This window comes from Python bivittatus, unplaced genomic scaffold (assembly GCF_059951505.1).
Source record: "Python bivittatus isolate LINGU-HERP-01145 unplaced genomic scaffold, Pbiv_v1 ctg000340_np1212, whole genome shotgun sequence".
NCBI classification, from domain to species: domain Eukaryota; kingdom Metazoa; phylum Chordata; class Lepidosauria; order Squamata; family Pythonidae; genus Python; species Python bivittatus.
The window spans coordinates 24,062,481-24,078,964 of NW_028277056.1; the positions used below are offsets into that span (position 1 = coordinate 24,062,481).

The 16,484-nt window shown below is 36.6% G+C and overlaps 1 protein-coding gene across 8 annotated transcripts in view; it reads right to left on the minus strand.

Moving 5' to 3' along the window:
* STARD13 (StAR related lipid transfer domain containing 13) overlaps positions 1 to 16,484 on the minus strand; it is a 125,272-nt gene that overhangs the window by 83,434 nt on the left and 25,354 nt on the right. Inside the window, exon 1 of one of the 8 annotated variants that reach the window (XM_007420801.4) lies at positions 15,029 to 15,374. The exons of the other annotated variants lie outside the window; for them this stretch is intronic. Coding sequence (XP_007420863.2) covers positions 15,029 to 15,197 — 169 coding nt within the window. The 5' untranslated portion in view covers positions 15,198 to 15,374. Of the gene's footprint in view, positions 1 to 15,028; positions 15,375 to 16,484 lie in introns of those variants that run through there. 8 annotated transcript variants of the gene reach the window in all.

Below are 16,484 nucleotides of genomic sequence, written 5' to 3' on the forward strand. Positions count from 1 at the left end.
TGCAACAATTATTCTTACAATCACTTCTTCGTTATTTCATTATTTTATATTAATATTTTGTTCTTAAATTATATTAAGTCCCCTCTATAATATATGGTACATTGAAAGCTAGTTTTTGACTATAAATAAATACATTCTGAATTCAGAAGTTAATTATGCGCTGTGTGAATAATGCTTTCGTCTTTTTCCAATCAGCGTGTCAGCCCTACTAGGTAGGCCAGACCAAGAAATCAACTTCACAGGAAAGCTAAAAGTACTTTCATTGAGATTGACTGTAATAACAGAATCTGATTGTACTGTACCTTCTCTCTTTTCTTATACTCTTGTGAATTATTAAAGAACACTCTTTGGACACAGTCATTCAACCAATTATCAGTCCATTTTAATAGTAGCATCATTTAGCCCATACTGTACTGTTTTATTAAGGAAAATATGACAGATGTAGCTTGCCTATCCAAGTGCTCACAAGCAAGCTGCTTGATAATCTGCTTGAAAAACGTGTCTACTAAAGATGTCACGTTGACAGGTCTGTAGTTTCCTTTGTTCTTTTTCTCTTTATTTATTGAAGATGGGAATGACATTTGTTCTAGTCATCTGGTACTTTATAAGTCATCCAGGAATTCTTAAAACTTACCAAGAGTAGTTCTGAGATCACCTCTCTATTTCCTTCAGTACTGTAGGATGTAATCCTGGAGTCCTGATTTTGTTTAAATTAGGTAAGTTCTCCCTTACTCTATCCCTTTCTATCTTAAGCTACAGTTCCCTCCTTCCTCCTGAAGCATGATGACCAGCTAAGGCTCAATTTCTTTTCTGATAGAAGATGGATCCAAAATAGGAGTTAAGAGGTTCTACCCTCTCATAATCACTGTTTGCCAATTCACCCACTTTCGTCTTTTTGCAACAGACCTACTCTTTCTTTGGCTTTCCTTTTGTTTCTAACATACCCAAAGAATCATTTTTATTGTTTCTGATATCTCTCAGAAGCCATGATTTATTGTGAGCTTTAACTGATATAACATTCAGTCCCTAATTCCTCCAGTTTCTGAAGAGTACCTTGTATTCCTCTTTAGTTATAGGCTCCTCATTCCATTATCTATAAATGCCCTTTTTTCTTTTTCTCTTCAGCATTTAAGAGAACACTGTGCGTATACATGCTGGGCTGTTTGGACTGCTCCAATTTTCTCCTTCAAGGATTTTGAACCATTGGGTATAACTCAGCTTCCCTTGGAGTTCATCAGAATCTACTCTTCTGAAATCCAGTACAATGGTCTGACTTTTCGCAGTTCCTCCTCCCCTGGATATCATGATTTCAAGGTGTCAGTCACCTTTACTCTTCAACCAATTAGTGAAGATTAGGTCCAGGAAAGCAGGTCTCCTTGTTCTTTCTTTCACCTTCTGACAAATAAAGTTGCCAGCAAAAGAGGACCAGAATTTATTGAATTTCTGACTCTCAGCAGAGTTAGATTCCCAGCAGATGTCAGGATAATTGAAATCTCCTGTTATTACTGTTGCATGCCTCTTTGAAAGACTGATCATCTGATGGTGAAAGTCCTCATCTGTATCCTCTGTCTACTCAGCGGTCTATAATAACCCCCCACAATGATAATGCTTTTGTTTCTCTTTCCTTTTATGCTTTCAAGAGGACTTCCATGGTCTGACCATCTCCCTGCTACACTTCCATACAAAATTTCACTGCTTGCTTGTTCTGGCAGCGAGCTTCCAGAAGCTGCCTGTCTGGGAGAGGACTAGCTTGGACTAGAAGAGAAGAGAAGAGCTGACTATATGACAGATTGAAGTATTTCTTGATAGGTCCCAATGAATGCATAAAGAGTGTCAAAAAAGAATGGCCCCCTGTTTTTTTTTCACCAATAATACAGTAATAATAAAGAATTCATTCTTCCAGTTGGGTACTAGAATATTGCCTTTAAAAAGAGAATTTGCTTTATTATGATTAGAGCAGAAAGATCAACTCACCCCAAAATACTGTAGGCAATAGTTTTCATTTTATAACCACTCCAATTTTATATAAGACGTCAGTAACAGGCACAGTTTCTCTCTTACCCCAGGCAATAACACTGATGACCTGAACATGAAATTATTAGCATTCTGAATTTAAAAAAAAGACTTTCAGGAAATAACTTTGCCATTACTCAAATTCATAATACTCAATTCAGCTAAAATTCCCAACCTGCGTAGCAGGCAAGATGACTGAAAGCAGAAATATCTAAAAACGGTTACGAACAAAGTGTTTTAAAATGTCACAGGAAATTTCTTTCCTTCAGAATGAGAAATCTTATGAATACTTCTTTCTTTCTTAAACAGATGCAACACTGTATACTTCATGAACTGCATGCACAAGAGCAAAGGGGGCTTAGTTCTTTCTCCATCTGATTGATGCTCCGGAATTTGCCATTGATGAAGCCAGGCCAGGAAGATCCAAGATTGTTTCAGGGAAAATCTGTGGCCCAGAGGCAGAGCTTTTTCAGGGGAAAAGTGTTATGTTTATTTCCAGATATTTATGGTATCTCCATATGGAGCTGTAAAAGCCCTTTTTCTGAAGACTAAGAGAATCACTGCTAGGGATAGAAAAAAGTGGGCAGGTTTTATGTTCTCCAACAGGGGATGAATAAAGAAGCAAAGAAGTCAAAAATTCAATAGATGATCCTGAGATACAGGCTGCACACTAAAGGTGTAGTTAATGCCATACTGTATCTAACATGCAGGGACAAAGAAAATGTTTGTTCCTCAGCTCTAAAAATGTGATATTTCTGTAATATCTTGTTTCTGTAATATGTGTGATGAAGAGTCCTAGAGAAGTCATCAGCTCACACTAACTTTTGTCCTCTTTGGTTCTACTACATGTATACTCTCTACTACATGTATACTCTCCAATGTCTTCAGATATTTTTTCCTTCATCGATCAATAGAGCTGTATTTTCTCAAAATGTTAAATATTATATTAAATTTAATTAGTTAAGAGAAAGGAGTAATTAGTCAGTCTTTGGCTTAAACTACCAACACATTATAAATGTCATTCTAATTTTTGGTTCAGACTTCTGAACTTAATAATTTCTGTAAACAGATCTGAGCCAAAAGTCTAGAACACACTCTTCAGTTGAGTCATGCACATTCTTTCCAAATTATGATGATGCTTATTGCTGGAATCTTTTTCAAACTTCATTAGTGGGAGGAAGCTACAATAGAATATTTACAAAGTCTGTGTTAAAACAGTTGCTGTGTTCTTGACTCACTGCAGGTTACTGCAAACATGTCTAAATATGATCAAGTTATCTTACGGCATACATTTTAATGGTCTACAGTTTACTTCACAAGAGGCATGGTGTCTTATCCTGAGATAGTCCATGCATCTGACCCAGTGACTGTACTCCAAAGATTCTCATATTATAATAAAGATGTTACTCCTCACTGCAAGATAGATAGATAGATAGGTAGATAGGTAGGTAGGTAGGTAGGTAGGTAGGTATATCTCAAAATATGATCAATAGTTTAAGAAGCAAGATCCAGGACTAGTCTATCTATTGTGATTAGTAATTTTTTTATTTTTTATTTTTTTTTATATTTATCAAATTTGTCAAATATATCAAATACTAGTAAAGTGGCTGAGTCCAACTCTGAATGACATGGACATGTAATTTTTTAGCAAGATAAAGTAGTGGTTTCTAACTGCTTTTTCCTGGGATATTTTTTCAACTGTCTAATCAAGCCTATAGTCCTGGAATCCCTAAGTACCGCCCATTACTGACTCAATTTATCTGAAGGCTGAATATTGCTTCTTAAGTGTAACTTACCCCAATCTTTCTACTTACAGTAGTAAATACATTAATTTCCATCCTCTGGAATAAGGCCTTGAAAATCTGGACATACGGATGAGCCCATTTCATGGCTGTATTAATTGTTATTAATTCTGTATTATTGTTGTTGGCTTTTTTCTTGGCTGCTATTTATGCTATTTATAATTCTGTTAAATTGCTTTTAAGCATTGTTAGCTGCCCAGAGTTATGCATTTGAGATGGGTGGCCGTATAAAATGAGCTATGATGGCAATTGGGATCGGAATTTCTGTCACTAAGTGATGCAGTCGTAAAATGCAACATCAAGTGAATGCATCGATTAGCGACAGCAATCCCTGCAGTCCCCATTGCTGTTGTTAAGTGAGGATCATGGGTCATTAAGCAAGCACCTCTTTGCAACTTCCTGCTGAATTCCAACAACCAAAGTCAGTGGGGAAGCTGGTAAAAAGTTGCAAGTCCAGGTGGCTCACAAGCAGGCCAGGAGGCAGGTAAGTGGCTGCTGCTAAGTGGGAGAAGGAGCAAGGGGCTACGTGGGTGGCTGGGGAGGCGAGGCATGAGTGCGGCAGGCCTTGGGCTGGCTTCTACTGGGTGGGAGAGGGTGTGTGAGTGGCCGGGGAGGTGCAGTACAAGCGCAGCAAGGCTCAAAGAGGGTGTGCGAGGGTGTGCAGGTGGCCGGTAAGGCATGGCATGAGTGCATAGGCGCTGGGGGAGGGTCAGTGGGTAGGAGAGACTTACCTCAGCAACTTGCGACCTTTCCTGCCAGCTTCCCCATTGACTTTGCTTGTGGGAAACTGGCAGGGAAAGTCATAAATCATGATCATGTGACCATGGGATGCTGCAACCATCATAACTGCAAGACAGTTGCCAAATGCCCAGATCGCAATCACATAATTGCAAGGGTGCTAGGATGGCTGGAACTTCAAGGACTGGTCATAACCACCACTTGTTCAGCGCCGTCGTAACTTCAAACAGTCACTGAATGAGTGGTCATTAACCAAGGACTACCTGTACATTTATGTGGTAGAATATTATAACAGATGTTACTAAAAATAGTAGAAAACTACTTCATCGTAAATATGTGTCAAACTGGCCCATTTAAAAATGTAGCAGATTTCAGATAGCATGCATGCCTTACAGGATGCAAAGATAAGCCCAGAATGGAACAAGCACGGCCATTCAAAGAAAAAAATTACATAAATCTCATGGCTCCGGTACACTGCAAAGGGGAAACTAGCAATTCTTTAACAGCTAGGATTTTACTCCAAACTGTAAAAGAAAGGCTTGTAAAGTTGCTTTTTTCCCCCTTTGAGTCTGCCTTGACTCCTAATGACTACGTGGTGAAGTCCATACAGTTTTCTAGGCAACGTTATCAGAAGTGGTTTGCCTTGCCTTCTTCTAGCTAGCCCAAAGTGACCTGGTTGGCTTCCGTGCCTAGGGCAAAACTGGAACTCAGGTCTGCCCACTCCCAAACCAGAGTGTTAACCACTAGGCCAAACAGGCTCTCAAATTTGCTTTTAGGTGGGGTTTAACAAACCCCCCAAATGATAGAAATAATGTATATGCATTTTTATACCAACTACTTTAGAAGTCCACTTAATATTATCTCATCTAAGTGAAGTGATGTTCACATTATCAAAAAGTTAAGCAAAATCTAAGAAACGAATTGAATCAAAAAGATGGAAAGCAGGAAAATTAAGAAATAATCAAAAAATTATTTCATCCAGCCTGAATTGCATTGTTTACAATATACAGATAAGAATACTGACCTACTAAACAGAACTACTGAAAAGATTACTTCTGAAATAAGCCCCACTGAGTCCAGTGGAATTTATGTCCAAAAAGTTCCATACGTGACTAACACACAAATTGCACTGTTTCAAATATTATATAAATGTTTATTATTTTAAACTTTTTGCTTTACTATGGATGGTTGACATCATATGCTTCCAAAAATCTCTGCAACACGAAAGAGATTTTATATATTATCAAAAATCAAACTACACAATTTTTCACATGTTATCTATCTGACCCAAACAATGATACTGTAAACAGCAGGTCCTATAGAATGGTGTTCCTCAACATCTGCAATTTAAAGATGTGTAGACTGGCTGGGGAATTCTGGGAGTTGAATTCCCAGAAGTTGTTGAGGTTGAAAACACAGCTACAGAATGCTTCCTATATAAATTACTAGGGCCACAGTCAAGATGAAAGAGAACACCTATATATTTAAACATGAACTTCTCCTGAAACCCTAGAAAAAGTCAAATTTTAACTGTAACTGCAATATACAAATGAGGGCAGCTGAACACACCTTCTGCTGCCTTCCCGGAGATCTCTATTTTGGAGTACTTTAAACATGTCTGGGACTAGAGACTGTTGAAGAAATTTGACACAACTTGGTTCTGCATTTTCCAGTATGAACCTGCTTTAAGAGCTGTGGGAGAAGAGATTATATCAGTTCCTTTATGGTTAGACCATGTTTGGTGGGAGTGTGAGAAAAGTTCTTCTCATTGGTATTCCCAGGCTTTGAAACCAACCAAGGAAAGTCAGACTTGTTCACTCTCCTTTCTAATTGTCTTTTAGTAGGCAACTAAGCTACTGAGCCAAACTAACTGTTATCAAGGCATTAGGCATTCAAGCTGCTGTGTCTGCTTAGATTGTTTGGGGGCTGACTGTTGATGTTATGTTCATAATATTTTCAATTATATTTTAGTTATGCTTTGAGTTGATTGATGTTTAGGTATTATTATACAGTATAATAATAATAGTTATTGACCCTTGTGAACACCATTATTTGGCCAAAATGATGGCTATTTATTGGATATAAATTCAATAAATAAGCAATGCCTGCCACCTGTTGAAATTATCCACCATCACCGTTACCACCATCCCAATCAACCGATTTTAAATGTAAAAATTTTGTAGCAACTTTAGTTCAGCCTTACTCCTGCAATTACTGTAGTTAGTCGAGCACTAAATGTGGCTTTGTAGAGCTTTCCAAGTTGTAATGTTGTGAAAGAAAGCCAACTGGCATAGCAAAAGGTAAGTATATCTCTTGAAAAAGTAAGCCAAATTTTAGAGAGGGTTGGACATAGTCTTGCCCACAAGAAGAGAGAAAGAAAACAAGTATTTTCACCTTGTAAGAGTGAAGAGTGAAGAAGAGTCCTGTATTTTCATGGTACTATTCTCTTTGTTCTGTAATCCCTGAGTGTTGACTTTTATTTACTAATTTGAACCACTTTTTAAAAAATGTTACAGTTAAAGAGGACATCAAGAAAACTTTGAGGGCAAAAAGGCATTATAAAATAACAAAAAAGAATAAAGGTTTAAAATAAATTGCTTGATTTGCAAATACTATGCAGTACATCTATATTTGAAGAGATCCATTTTAACCATTCCATATAGTTTACCTCTAAATTTAGTAAATTTTGACACCAAATATCAGTGTCAAATCAGTACTAAATGAAACGGGGCGGTGGGGACGTGTGTCCTCTGGGGTCACATTGAAGGACCTGCTGTGATAGAGATTTGCCCCTGGGGCAAAGAATCTTGGAGCTATTTTGTGCTAATTTTATAAAGTCTGAAAAAGTAAAAAAGAATGCTAATTATAATCTGGCTCATAATAAGCAGAATTGTTCAGCAGTGTGGGTGCAGAGTGTCAATGGAACTATTCATTGCTTAGAGGCAACAGTACTGAATGACACAGTCAAGTCTATTTCTATAAACTCCAAAAGGCATAATAATTTTCTGACTCATCTAATATGAATTCTTGACAGTCTCCACCTTATTTACTTTCAAGAACACATGAGTAATCATTACTGAGTCCCCATGGTTCTTCCACAAGCAATGTCAATAAGTACTCCACATCACGCATATTTACATCTTGTTCAGGGTGTCCAAACTACCAACAAGGGTGAAGGCAGGAGAACCACATGGAGAAATGGCAGCATACCAATCAGGGAAAGTTTTAAAAATAAAACTTACATTTCATATTAGGTAAATATTTTTCAACTTGTGCAAGAAGGGAGGTTGATTCCAGATGCAAAAAAATAATGGAACTTTTTAGTAAGGACTAATGTATTTCCACTGACTTCGGTAGTTCCACTTGAAGTAAGTAAAGCTGTATCCAACCTGTTCCTTGCTTAAATAATATTAAAGTACAAATCTTTGAATATTTTCATCTAGGATTTTATTTTGTTAAATATTAAACGGATTTATTTATTTATTTATTTATATCAAATTTGTCACCACCCATCTCATTGAAATGACTCTGAGTGGTTTACAGCAGAGATAAAATTCATTAAAATACTATATAAAAAGGCAAAAAAAAATTTATATAGGTGAAAAAAATAAATTACTTAAATAAAATTATGTATAACAAATATGCTGTTAAAATGTAGTGCTATTTAATAGCTATTTATGCTATTAAAATTTAGTTTAAAATTTGGGCAACAATTTATGATTGCCCTGAGATCTACTGCTAGAATGTTACAAATATATAATAAAATTAAAACAAGCAAGAACCACATCCTACCATTAATTCACAGTAAGATTCTCCAGTAATTCAGATTCAAAGGCAAACCACACCCTGGAGCTTCAGGTAGATATATATAGCATCTGTCTGTAATTCCTTAAACCAAACATATCCTTTCCTTGGATCATGTGTGTGATCTTTGGAATAGACATGTTTGATTAAAGGAGTTTCATATAAATGCTATATGAGTGCCCTTGCCCACTCAAAGATGCCTTTAAATCCAAAATGTTGTAGAGCCATTATTTGCAATAATGGAAATACTTCTGTACTTCAACATAAACTTAGTTTTGTCTAGGTAGTCTTTGGTCTTGCTGACTGAAAATTCTGAAAGTTGCGGTTCCAACATAACTTATGAAAGTCAGGCTGGCATCTTTGCCTACAGCAGTTGCTACAACCATAGAACCATGGAGGAATATTGTTGCCATCATCTGGATAGGATGATACTTTGACATTTTCTTGTAGTCACAACAGATCAGATAACAGATTCTGCTTGTCCTTGATGTTGAAAAAGAGCAGGATATTCAGAAAAATATATTCTTTATAATGGGCTGTCTATAGGATTTCTTCAACAGCTCCAGTCTAGTCACTAGTGATGCCTTTTTAGAATTATTCAAAAAATTATGGCTGGTTGGATTGGTAAACATGTAGGAGATAGAAAAACCTATTTTTCTTCCTCTTTTCTTTTAGGTCAGGACAGGGAACTGCTGAGTTTTATTGTTTTTGTGACTCTCTTATTTTTTAAAAAATATGTACATGTGATGAATAATCAGTTTGCAATTCCTTTTGAACTCAAAAGGTTTTGTCAAGTTTTATTTGCTTTTCAGGTAATAATAATAATGGTAATCAAATAAATTCACACAGAAAGAAGTCTATTTGCAATTACTTATAGCATGAAAAATCTAGAAGAAAGTACACATCAGCTTCATATATACATACACTGACACGTACATGCTGCAATTAATAAATGTACCATAATGACATGATACTGTTGCCAGAACAACTCCTGCATTAATTTCTTTATTTCTTCTCCCCAAGTTAACCCTAGTGGCAGGATATCATCATCACACTGCTCTCTGTGTTCCCTGTTTCACAGAATTGATTATTGTTACGAAAGGAGGGAATGCCAAACTTTAAATATTAAGATATAGAAAAACTTAATATGGATGAGAAAGCATGAATTTGGCACAGAAATACCATTTTTTGTTGACAGTCATGTGAATGCATATATCATGCTAAACAATAATGCACTTTGATTTTGGTCCAAACAATGTATCAACTTAGCTGTTATGGGTTAGCATTCTGTGTGAATTAAGCCATGATATTTATAGTTTGTTAGAAAAGTCACAATTTTAAAATCCTGGTTTAGTGAAATTACATGTATTAATTAATCTCTAAGTGAACAGAAGCTGATACAAGCTGAAAAGTGGTTGAGTATTTCAGTAAGTCCACAGGCGTGAATATTACTGAAGATCTGAAATAGTAGGAGGCAGGGGGATATCCAACATGCAGTGAATGCAAGGAGTTATAAGAACATTTATGAGCTAGCAAGTTCTGCTGTGAAGAGTAGTAAAAAACTAGAAAAGCTTGCTATAGGATATATATCTATATCTATAGATATTTATCTAGCCTTCGAGTCAGTGTTGACTCCTGATGACCGCCTGGACAAGTCCCTGCAGTTTTCTTGACAATATTTCAGAAGTGGCCTGCCATTGCTTTGGAATTCCCTTCCTCAGGATGCCAGGGATCATCAGTTTTGGGGAGCCAGGAGAAGACCTGATTAAACCTCACACATTCAGAACTTAGCACCCACAGTGAGACGTCAAGTGCTCTGTTGTGTCACTTATTATTATTATTGTGTGTGTTAAATTGTTACTGTTTAATCTTGTTTTTTAATGGATTGAAAGCTGCCACAAGATCCTCTGGATAGTGGACAGTCTACAAATATTTTAAATAAATAAGAAAAGTCAGTCAGCAGTCTATATACTGTAGCTTGCAGTATCTTTCTCTTTGATCAATTAAGTGCAAGACCAAAAATAACCTGGCTACTGTCCATCTTTTTTACACCTGTGCAATGTCAGAGAAGGCTTGCAAAACCGCTGGCTTAACTTGGGCAAGTTTGTAGTTGCACAATGTGAGAAACCTTGAATTAAAGAACGTGCATCAGTGCTTTGCTGAGCTAATGCCAAACAAACGGTTCATGCCCTTCTTACATTAAGAGCTTCATGACAAAATACGCACTTTTACAAATTTTGTTGTGAAATATAATTAGACCGAGACTTTGAATGCTGGCCCCCAAAATTTTGTTGTGAAAGACAACTAGGTCAAAACTTTGAATGCTGGTGTGTTTCTTTCTGGTGACATTCTGGAAGGACTACAAAACTGAGTTGTCCCCTTGATCTTTGAGATTAGCACATAGTTCTGGCTTGTAACTTTGCTTGGTAGGCTATGAAAAGGTTTTTGGGGTTTGAAAGTGAACAGTTGCTTTCTTGCAATTTAAAAATGTGTTTATGAAAACTCCTGTGGTCTTCACAAAACCAGCATGCTAATGTTAAAATAAAGAGATAATTGAAAGACCCAATATAATGGGTTTTACAAAGAGTGTTTAAGCCAAATATTAAGAAGCAGATAGGACAGTGTTGACTTTATGCATTACTGAAACTGTTAACTCTGAGCACTCTTAATGCTAGTCTGGATCCTAAAGGAATTTTAAGAAGTTCACAAAGAAAACGTTTACAGCCGTTCTTTCTTACTACAGCATGCTGTGCCTCTTTAAAATTTCTCTCCAAGGATTCAAAACATTCCTGAACACTGTGGAATGGGATTTGAAGGACGGGAGGAGGACAGAGAACTGCACAAAACCAGGGCTGCAACTTAAAATAAAGAAAGTTTACATAAAGTACATTTCTTTCTTCTCCACTGGCCTCTTAATAATACATGCTATATTCAACTATGCCATTTTTTGACCTTGGACTGAACCCCTTGGGGGTATGTGTGTGTCTTTAGAAGGCTATGTATATTATTTCAGAGTTAAATTACATAACTAGCATCTTTGTCTCTTTCTCTCCTTCGATTTCTCACTTATGTATACACGTATTACCATTCCTTACTTTACAATAGTTTCTATGTTCCTGACATGAGAAATTAAAAAATGGCAATTCATCTGAGCAGGTACAGTTTCATCCTTAAAACTCATTTAAACAATGGCATCACTACAAGAATAAAATTGAGGGTTTTTTTACTGATTTGCTGCACTTGGGAAAGTTCTTGGAAAAGTACTTGGGAACAGGCAGAATTTTGTAGAAAGGATATCTTTTGACAATAAACAGACAAATAAATAAATAAAACAAGCCTTTACAGTCAAACTCATGTCTAGTTCATATGCTGAAGCTGGACCTGTGGACAGAGTGGAGAAGAAAATAGTATCAACCTTGAGTAGGCCAGTTGGCAGCTGATGGCTCTTCTGGCATGCTGAGCCATAAAAGCCTGATGGCTACTTGCATTCTCATTTGCTAAATCTCCAGCCTTAAAACATTAGCACTTAAAGTGTGTATATTAAATAATTAGAAAAGTTTAGACTGCAAAAAGCAATTCAATTCTTATATGTATTTTTAAGAGAAAGTTTGGAAAAGAGCATCACAGAGCATTGTTCAATATCCTCTGTCAATTCTTGGAGCCCTGTGGCCTTTCTTTTCCTTCTACTTTCTGATTCTGCCATTGATCTGTTCTGTGTGATCTTATTAAGGAACAGGCACAGCAGCTTCCATTCACTTTTCGCTTCCTACTTAGGTGGATTTCCACAAACAGCATCTTTCCTAAGGACCTGAAAGATATGAAGCCTCCATATTGAAAACAACTTCCTTGGCACAAACATTTTGATAAAATGTTTCATAATGTCCACTCTCCTATTTCTAATCCTTACAATTCTCAATAAAACAAAAACCTTGTATGTCACCATGTGTAGTTAGCTTGGCCGGGTACCCACTGATGGCAGATGGATAAGCAGAATTTCTGATAGATGAAACTAGGCAAGGCAGTTGAATGACTTACATGGATAAAACATTAAAAAAAACCCCCTCTTTTACATATACAGATTGACAAAACACCGTATGTTATTTCTTTGATTTTCCTACAAATCAAAGTCATCCTGGCACTTTCCATCCAACATCATTTTCTCTTGTCAACTAGTTACAACATTATAGTCTCAAATGTACCACTGTTTCTTGGAAACTGAAAAGTAATAACAATCTTAAAACCTCATTTCAGCTTTTTAACAGCTGACTCTACATAATAAGTTCTTTGACTGGAGTGAAAGAATGGATTTTTCTCCATGCTATCATATCCTCACATACAACATTTGTTCTCCTACAAAGAAAACTTCCTGGCCTGGACAGCAAGCCATTATACATATAAGATCTGCCATACTGGATGCAACATCCAGAGGAAAGAGTTCAGAATCATCTCCACTGGCTGATTGTTTCTTCTACACTATCCAAGTTATTATATGCAGCAGGATCAAAAATTATCACTTCTATCAGTATGCTTTGACTCCAAGCTCTATTATACTTGTTTGGAAAAATGTTTCCCAGTATTTGTTTCAAATGAAATCTATGAAACTTCAAGATACATAAAATTCATCATAATGCTTTCCAGATAGAGCAACTCAATGCAACATAAGAATAAATATGTGATTGTTTTGCACAATATATTATTGGTTCAGATGTTTGGATAATTTGGTTAAGAATCCACTTATATATAGTATGGTCTTAATATTCTACATTTCTAACCCAAAATGTCATATTCAGGATAAAAATAACAAAACCAAGCTAAATAAAAGCACCAGTGAAATTCATTTTGTACACAATAATGTACTAGAAAAATAAATAATAGTGCATTAATATGCTAGCCATCTCAATTTGCTGGCCTCCAAATGTATTGCTTTAGAACTAGCCTAGAATGAGCAATGTTTCTAATTAAAAATGTTAGAAATGAAGCACCTTTTCATACTTAATTCAGAGCAGACAAAGAAAAGGCTCATTTGAGAAGTAACTGAAAAAGCTCTTTTTCTTGTTCTCATCACCAACAAATTATTGAGAAGACCCCAAGAAACTGAGCAAACCTAGCAAGTCCAAATCATAATGAACTCTCTTTCTAAAACTACAGGACTTATATCCTTATTTGAAAAGTGTACGTATTTTTCAAGGAATTAAGCCCTTTTTAAAGTTTTAATGTGCAAAAACATACAGCTTCCAAAATAATTGGAGGCATATAATAATAATAAAAATACCTATCATATGGTTGCATTACACTATTAGTGAAAAACCTAGATATGGTCTTGAAGGTTTTGAGGTCATTTTTTTCCCCCCTGGAAACATCACCTGGAAACTCAGACTTGAGTTATATCGCTTGGAATACTGCACATAAACCAAAAGGAAAAATTGCTTTCCATCACAATTATGCATGACATAATATCCTTCCTGAAAGCAGAGCCACAGCAAGGACCAGCATCCTCTCAAAATCTCCAGTTCCTGAAACTACTGAAAACAACAGTTTGCTTCATTGCCAAGGGAATAATCCCCTTCATCAGCAGCTTGTTCTTGAAATATGCATGGTTCCTTAATAAATATAATAGGATTTCCCTTTACCCAATATACAACTTAAACTGTACAGCTATAACAATTTAGATCTGCACTCCAAAGGTCATAGATCTTGTGGCAACTCCCTATTAAACTCAATGAGATTTACTACTGAGTAAACATATACCATGTGCCCAACTAGGAAAATAAGAAATCACACAGAACTTTGATACTCAGTGCTGCTTTTCATGATTTAAAGTATGCTACTGCTATTTAGTTGATTTACTCTAGGCAGTATTACAGGTACCCTGGCTTCCAGTTTTACAGACAAGTGGGAAATATGGGGCACTTAATACCCTCTCTTTAGACATTTCACTTAACTTTGCAGGTTTCTTTTTTATATGTATCAGCTTTCTGCAGCAAAGTTCCAAAGTCCACTTTGATTTTATGCAATGTGGCAAATGACCCGTCCCATCAGCATCATAGTTACACAGATAGGAAAAAAAAAAATTGACATGCCCAAAGAGACTGCTTGAGTGGCCTAGAAACTTCCACAAAATGTTTTATGCTTTCGAGCATGCCTTCTGAATCCTCTGGGGTCACAGGTCCATCTATTCTTCTTACCTCTTCTAAATTACTGAAATTAGGGCACAGGGGAATGGTAATCTATAAATGGAAATTATTTTTTTTTAATCTCAGCAGTTCCTTCACGTCCATATGGGAGACAATCTGTCAAATATGGTTCTCCTACTCCAAATATTTACAGCACAAGGGTCATTAATAGCAATTAAAAACAGGCAATTGATTGGGGAATACTGTGCAGATTTAGACAGCAGAATACTACTGGAGAAATGGCATCCAAACAGCCAAGATGAACATCACCTGTACTGAATTTTGAAACTTAAATTCAGCAGTACTTCTTCACACACAGCACATGCAAATGGATAATTTAAGTTGAAGCTGAATGTTTCATTCTGGTTACTTCTAAGGACCGAAATAATTAAACTAGATAAATAGCACAATCTGAAATACTGACCAGATGAATTTAAAAAGAAGATTAACCCAAATGCATTGATCGTTTCAGTTAAAAATTCAAGGCAAGTGACTCACCCTGTTGAATTTTAGTCAGAAGATGATGGCGTGCTAGGATCCTACTTTTCCTGTATGGAGAGCGTCTTGCAGATTGATCAAATCGCAAGTACATCTCTTGGCCTTCTGTTGACACAGCATTCACCCAGTAGCAGCCTGAGTCTGACGTACTGGCCATCTGCCTAAACATCTGTGCCCCGTTTAGAAAAAGGAAAACAAAATGCTGCTGCAGTTTTCCTGGGTGGGAATTACCCAATCTAATTGAACTACAGAGAGGAAAGAAGAAAGAAGCCCAAGGAGCTGAAAAGAGCAAGCAATTTAAAAGAGAGAAAAAGAGGAGTGCCAAAAAGCTACAATTCAGGATTCCAACTCCCTCACATGATCGGAAAGGGCCAATCAGTCAAAGTCAAGAATGCGAAAGTACACAGCGTGCCTTACAGAGGAAAGTGAAGGCTGTTCAGGCACTTGTAGCCACATATCATACTGAAAAGCAAATACAAACGACATGCCTTGGCACTGGAGAGCTATGATAGGAGAGTTTGAGGGAACGAGGGAGGGAGAGGCATTTGTGCTGTCAGAATCTTAAGAGAACTTCATACAAAAGTTTACATACAGCATTCTTTTGTCAGATGTTAGTAAAAATTTCCTCCAAATTACACAGGAGTTCCTTCTAAAGCTCCTTAATACAGATTTTCAGGAATAGTCATTTAAAAAACCCCCCAAACAACCCTAAACATATACACCAGGCTTTCCCCAGCTGGAACCTTACAGTATGTTGGGACTGTTACAACTCCCTGATTTCTTGCCAAGTTATTTTTAATAGATATGCCACATGTTTAGGATTGGAAGACAAGTCTGGTACCTGACACATCAGTTGGTTTGAAATGACTCTGCTACAATATGGGTCTACTCAAAACCAAAGTTAAGTGAAGATTATCTCTAGCTCTATGGTGTTGTTGATTTTATTAAGTATTTCAACATATCTCTGTTGTTCTCTGTTCTAATTCCCTGGAAGATATATGGTTGCATTCTTTACTAGATGAGTTCTGACATCAGAAGTATGGGGGGATGAATATATTCTATGTCAATCAATTACAGCAGATGTTCTTAATGTGCTATTCAAAACTATAGCTCTCTCTGAACTAAAAAGAGTCAAAAGGAATCTAGACATTCATAGATATGCCTAGATTTGCAGCTCATCACTTTTTCTTAGAGTTCAAATATGCACAGATAGAGTGATGCAAAGAACACTCCTTTATGGAGACCATCCAAAATGAAATTAAAGAATATTGCTAGATATTTGATTCCGAACTATGGAGTTATGATCTATTTTTGATGATGGAAGGAGAGATCTACACCTTTCCCATCCATTATATACTCTAGCAGTTCCTGATGGGCATATTTGGTATTCTGAGAACATTTCATCGGTACTCTTAAACAGCTACCATTGCCACAGAGGGCATAGCCAGTCACAAAA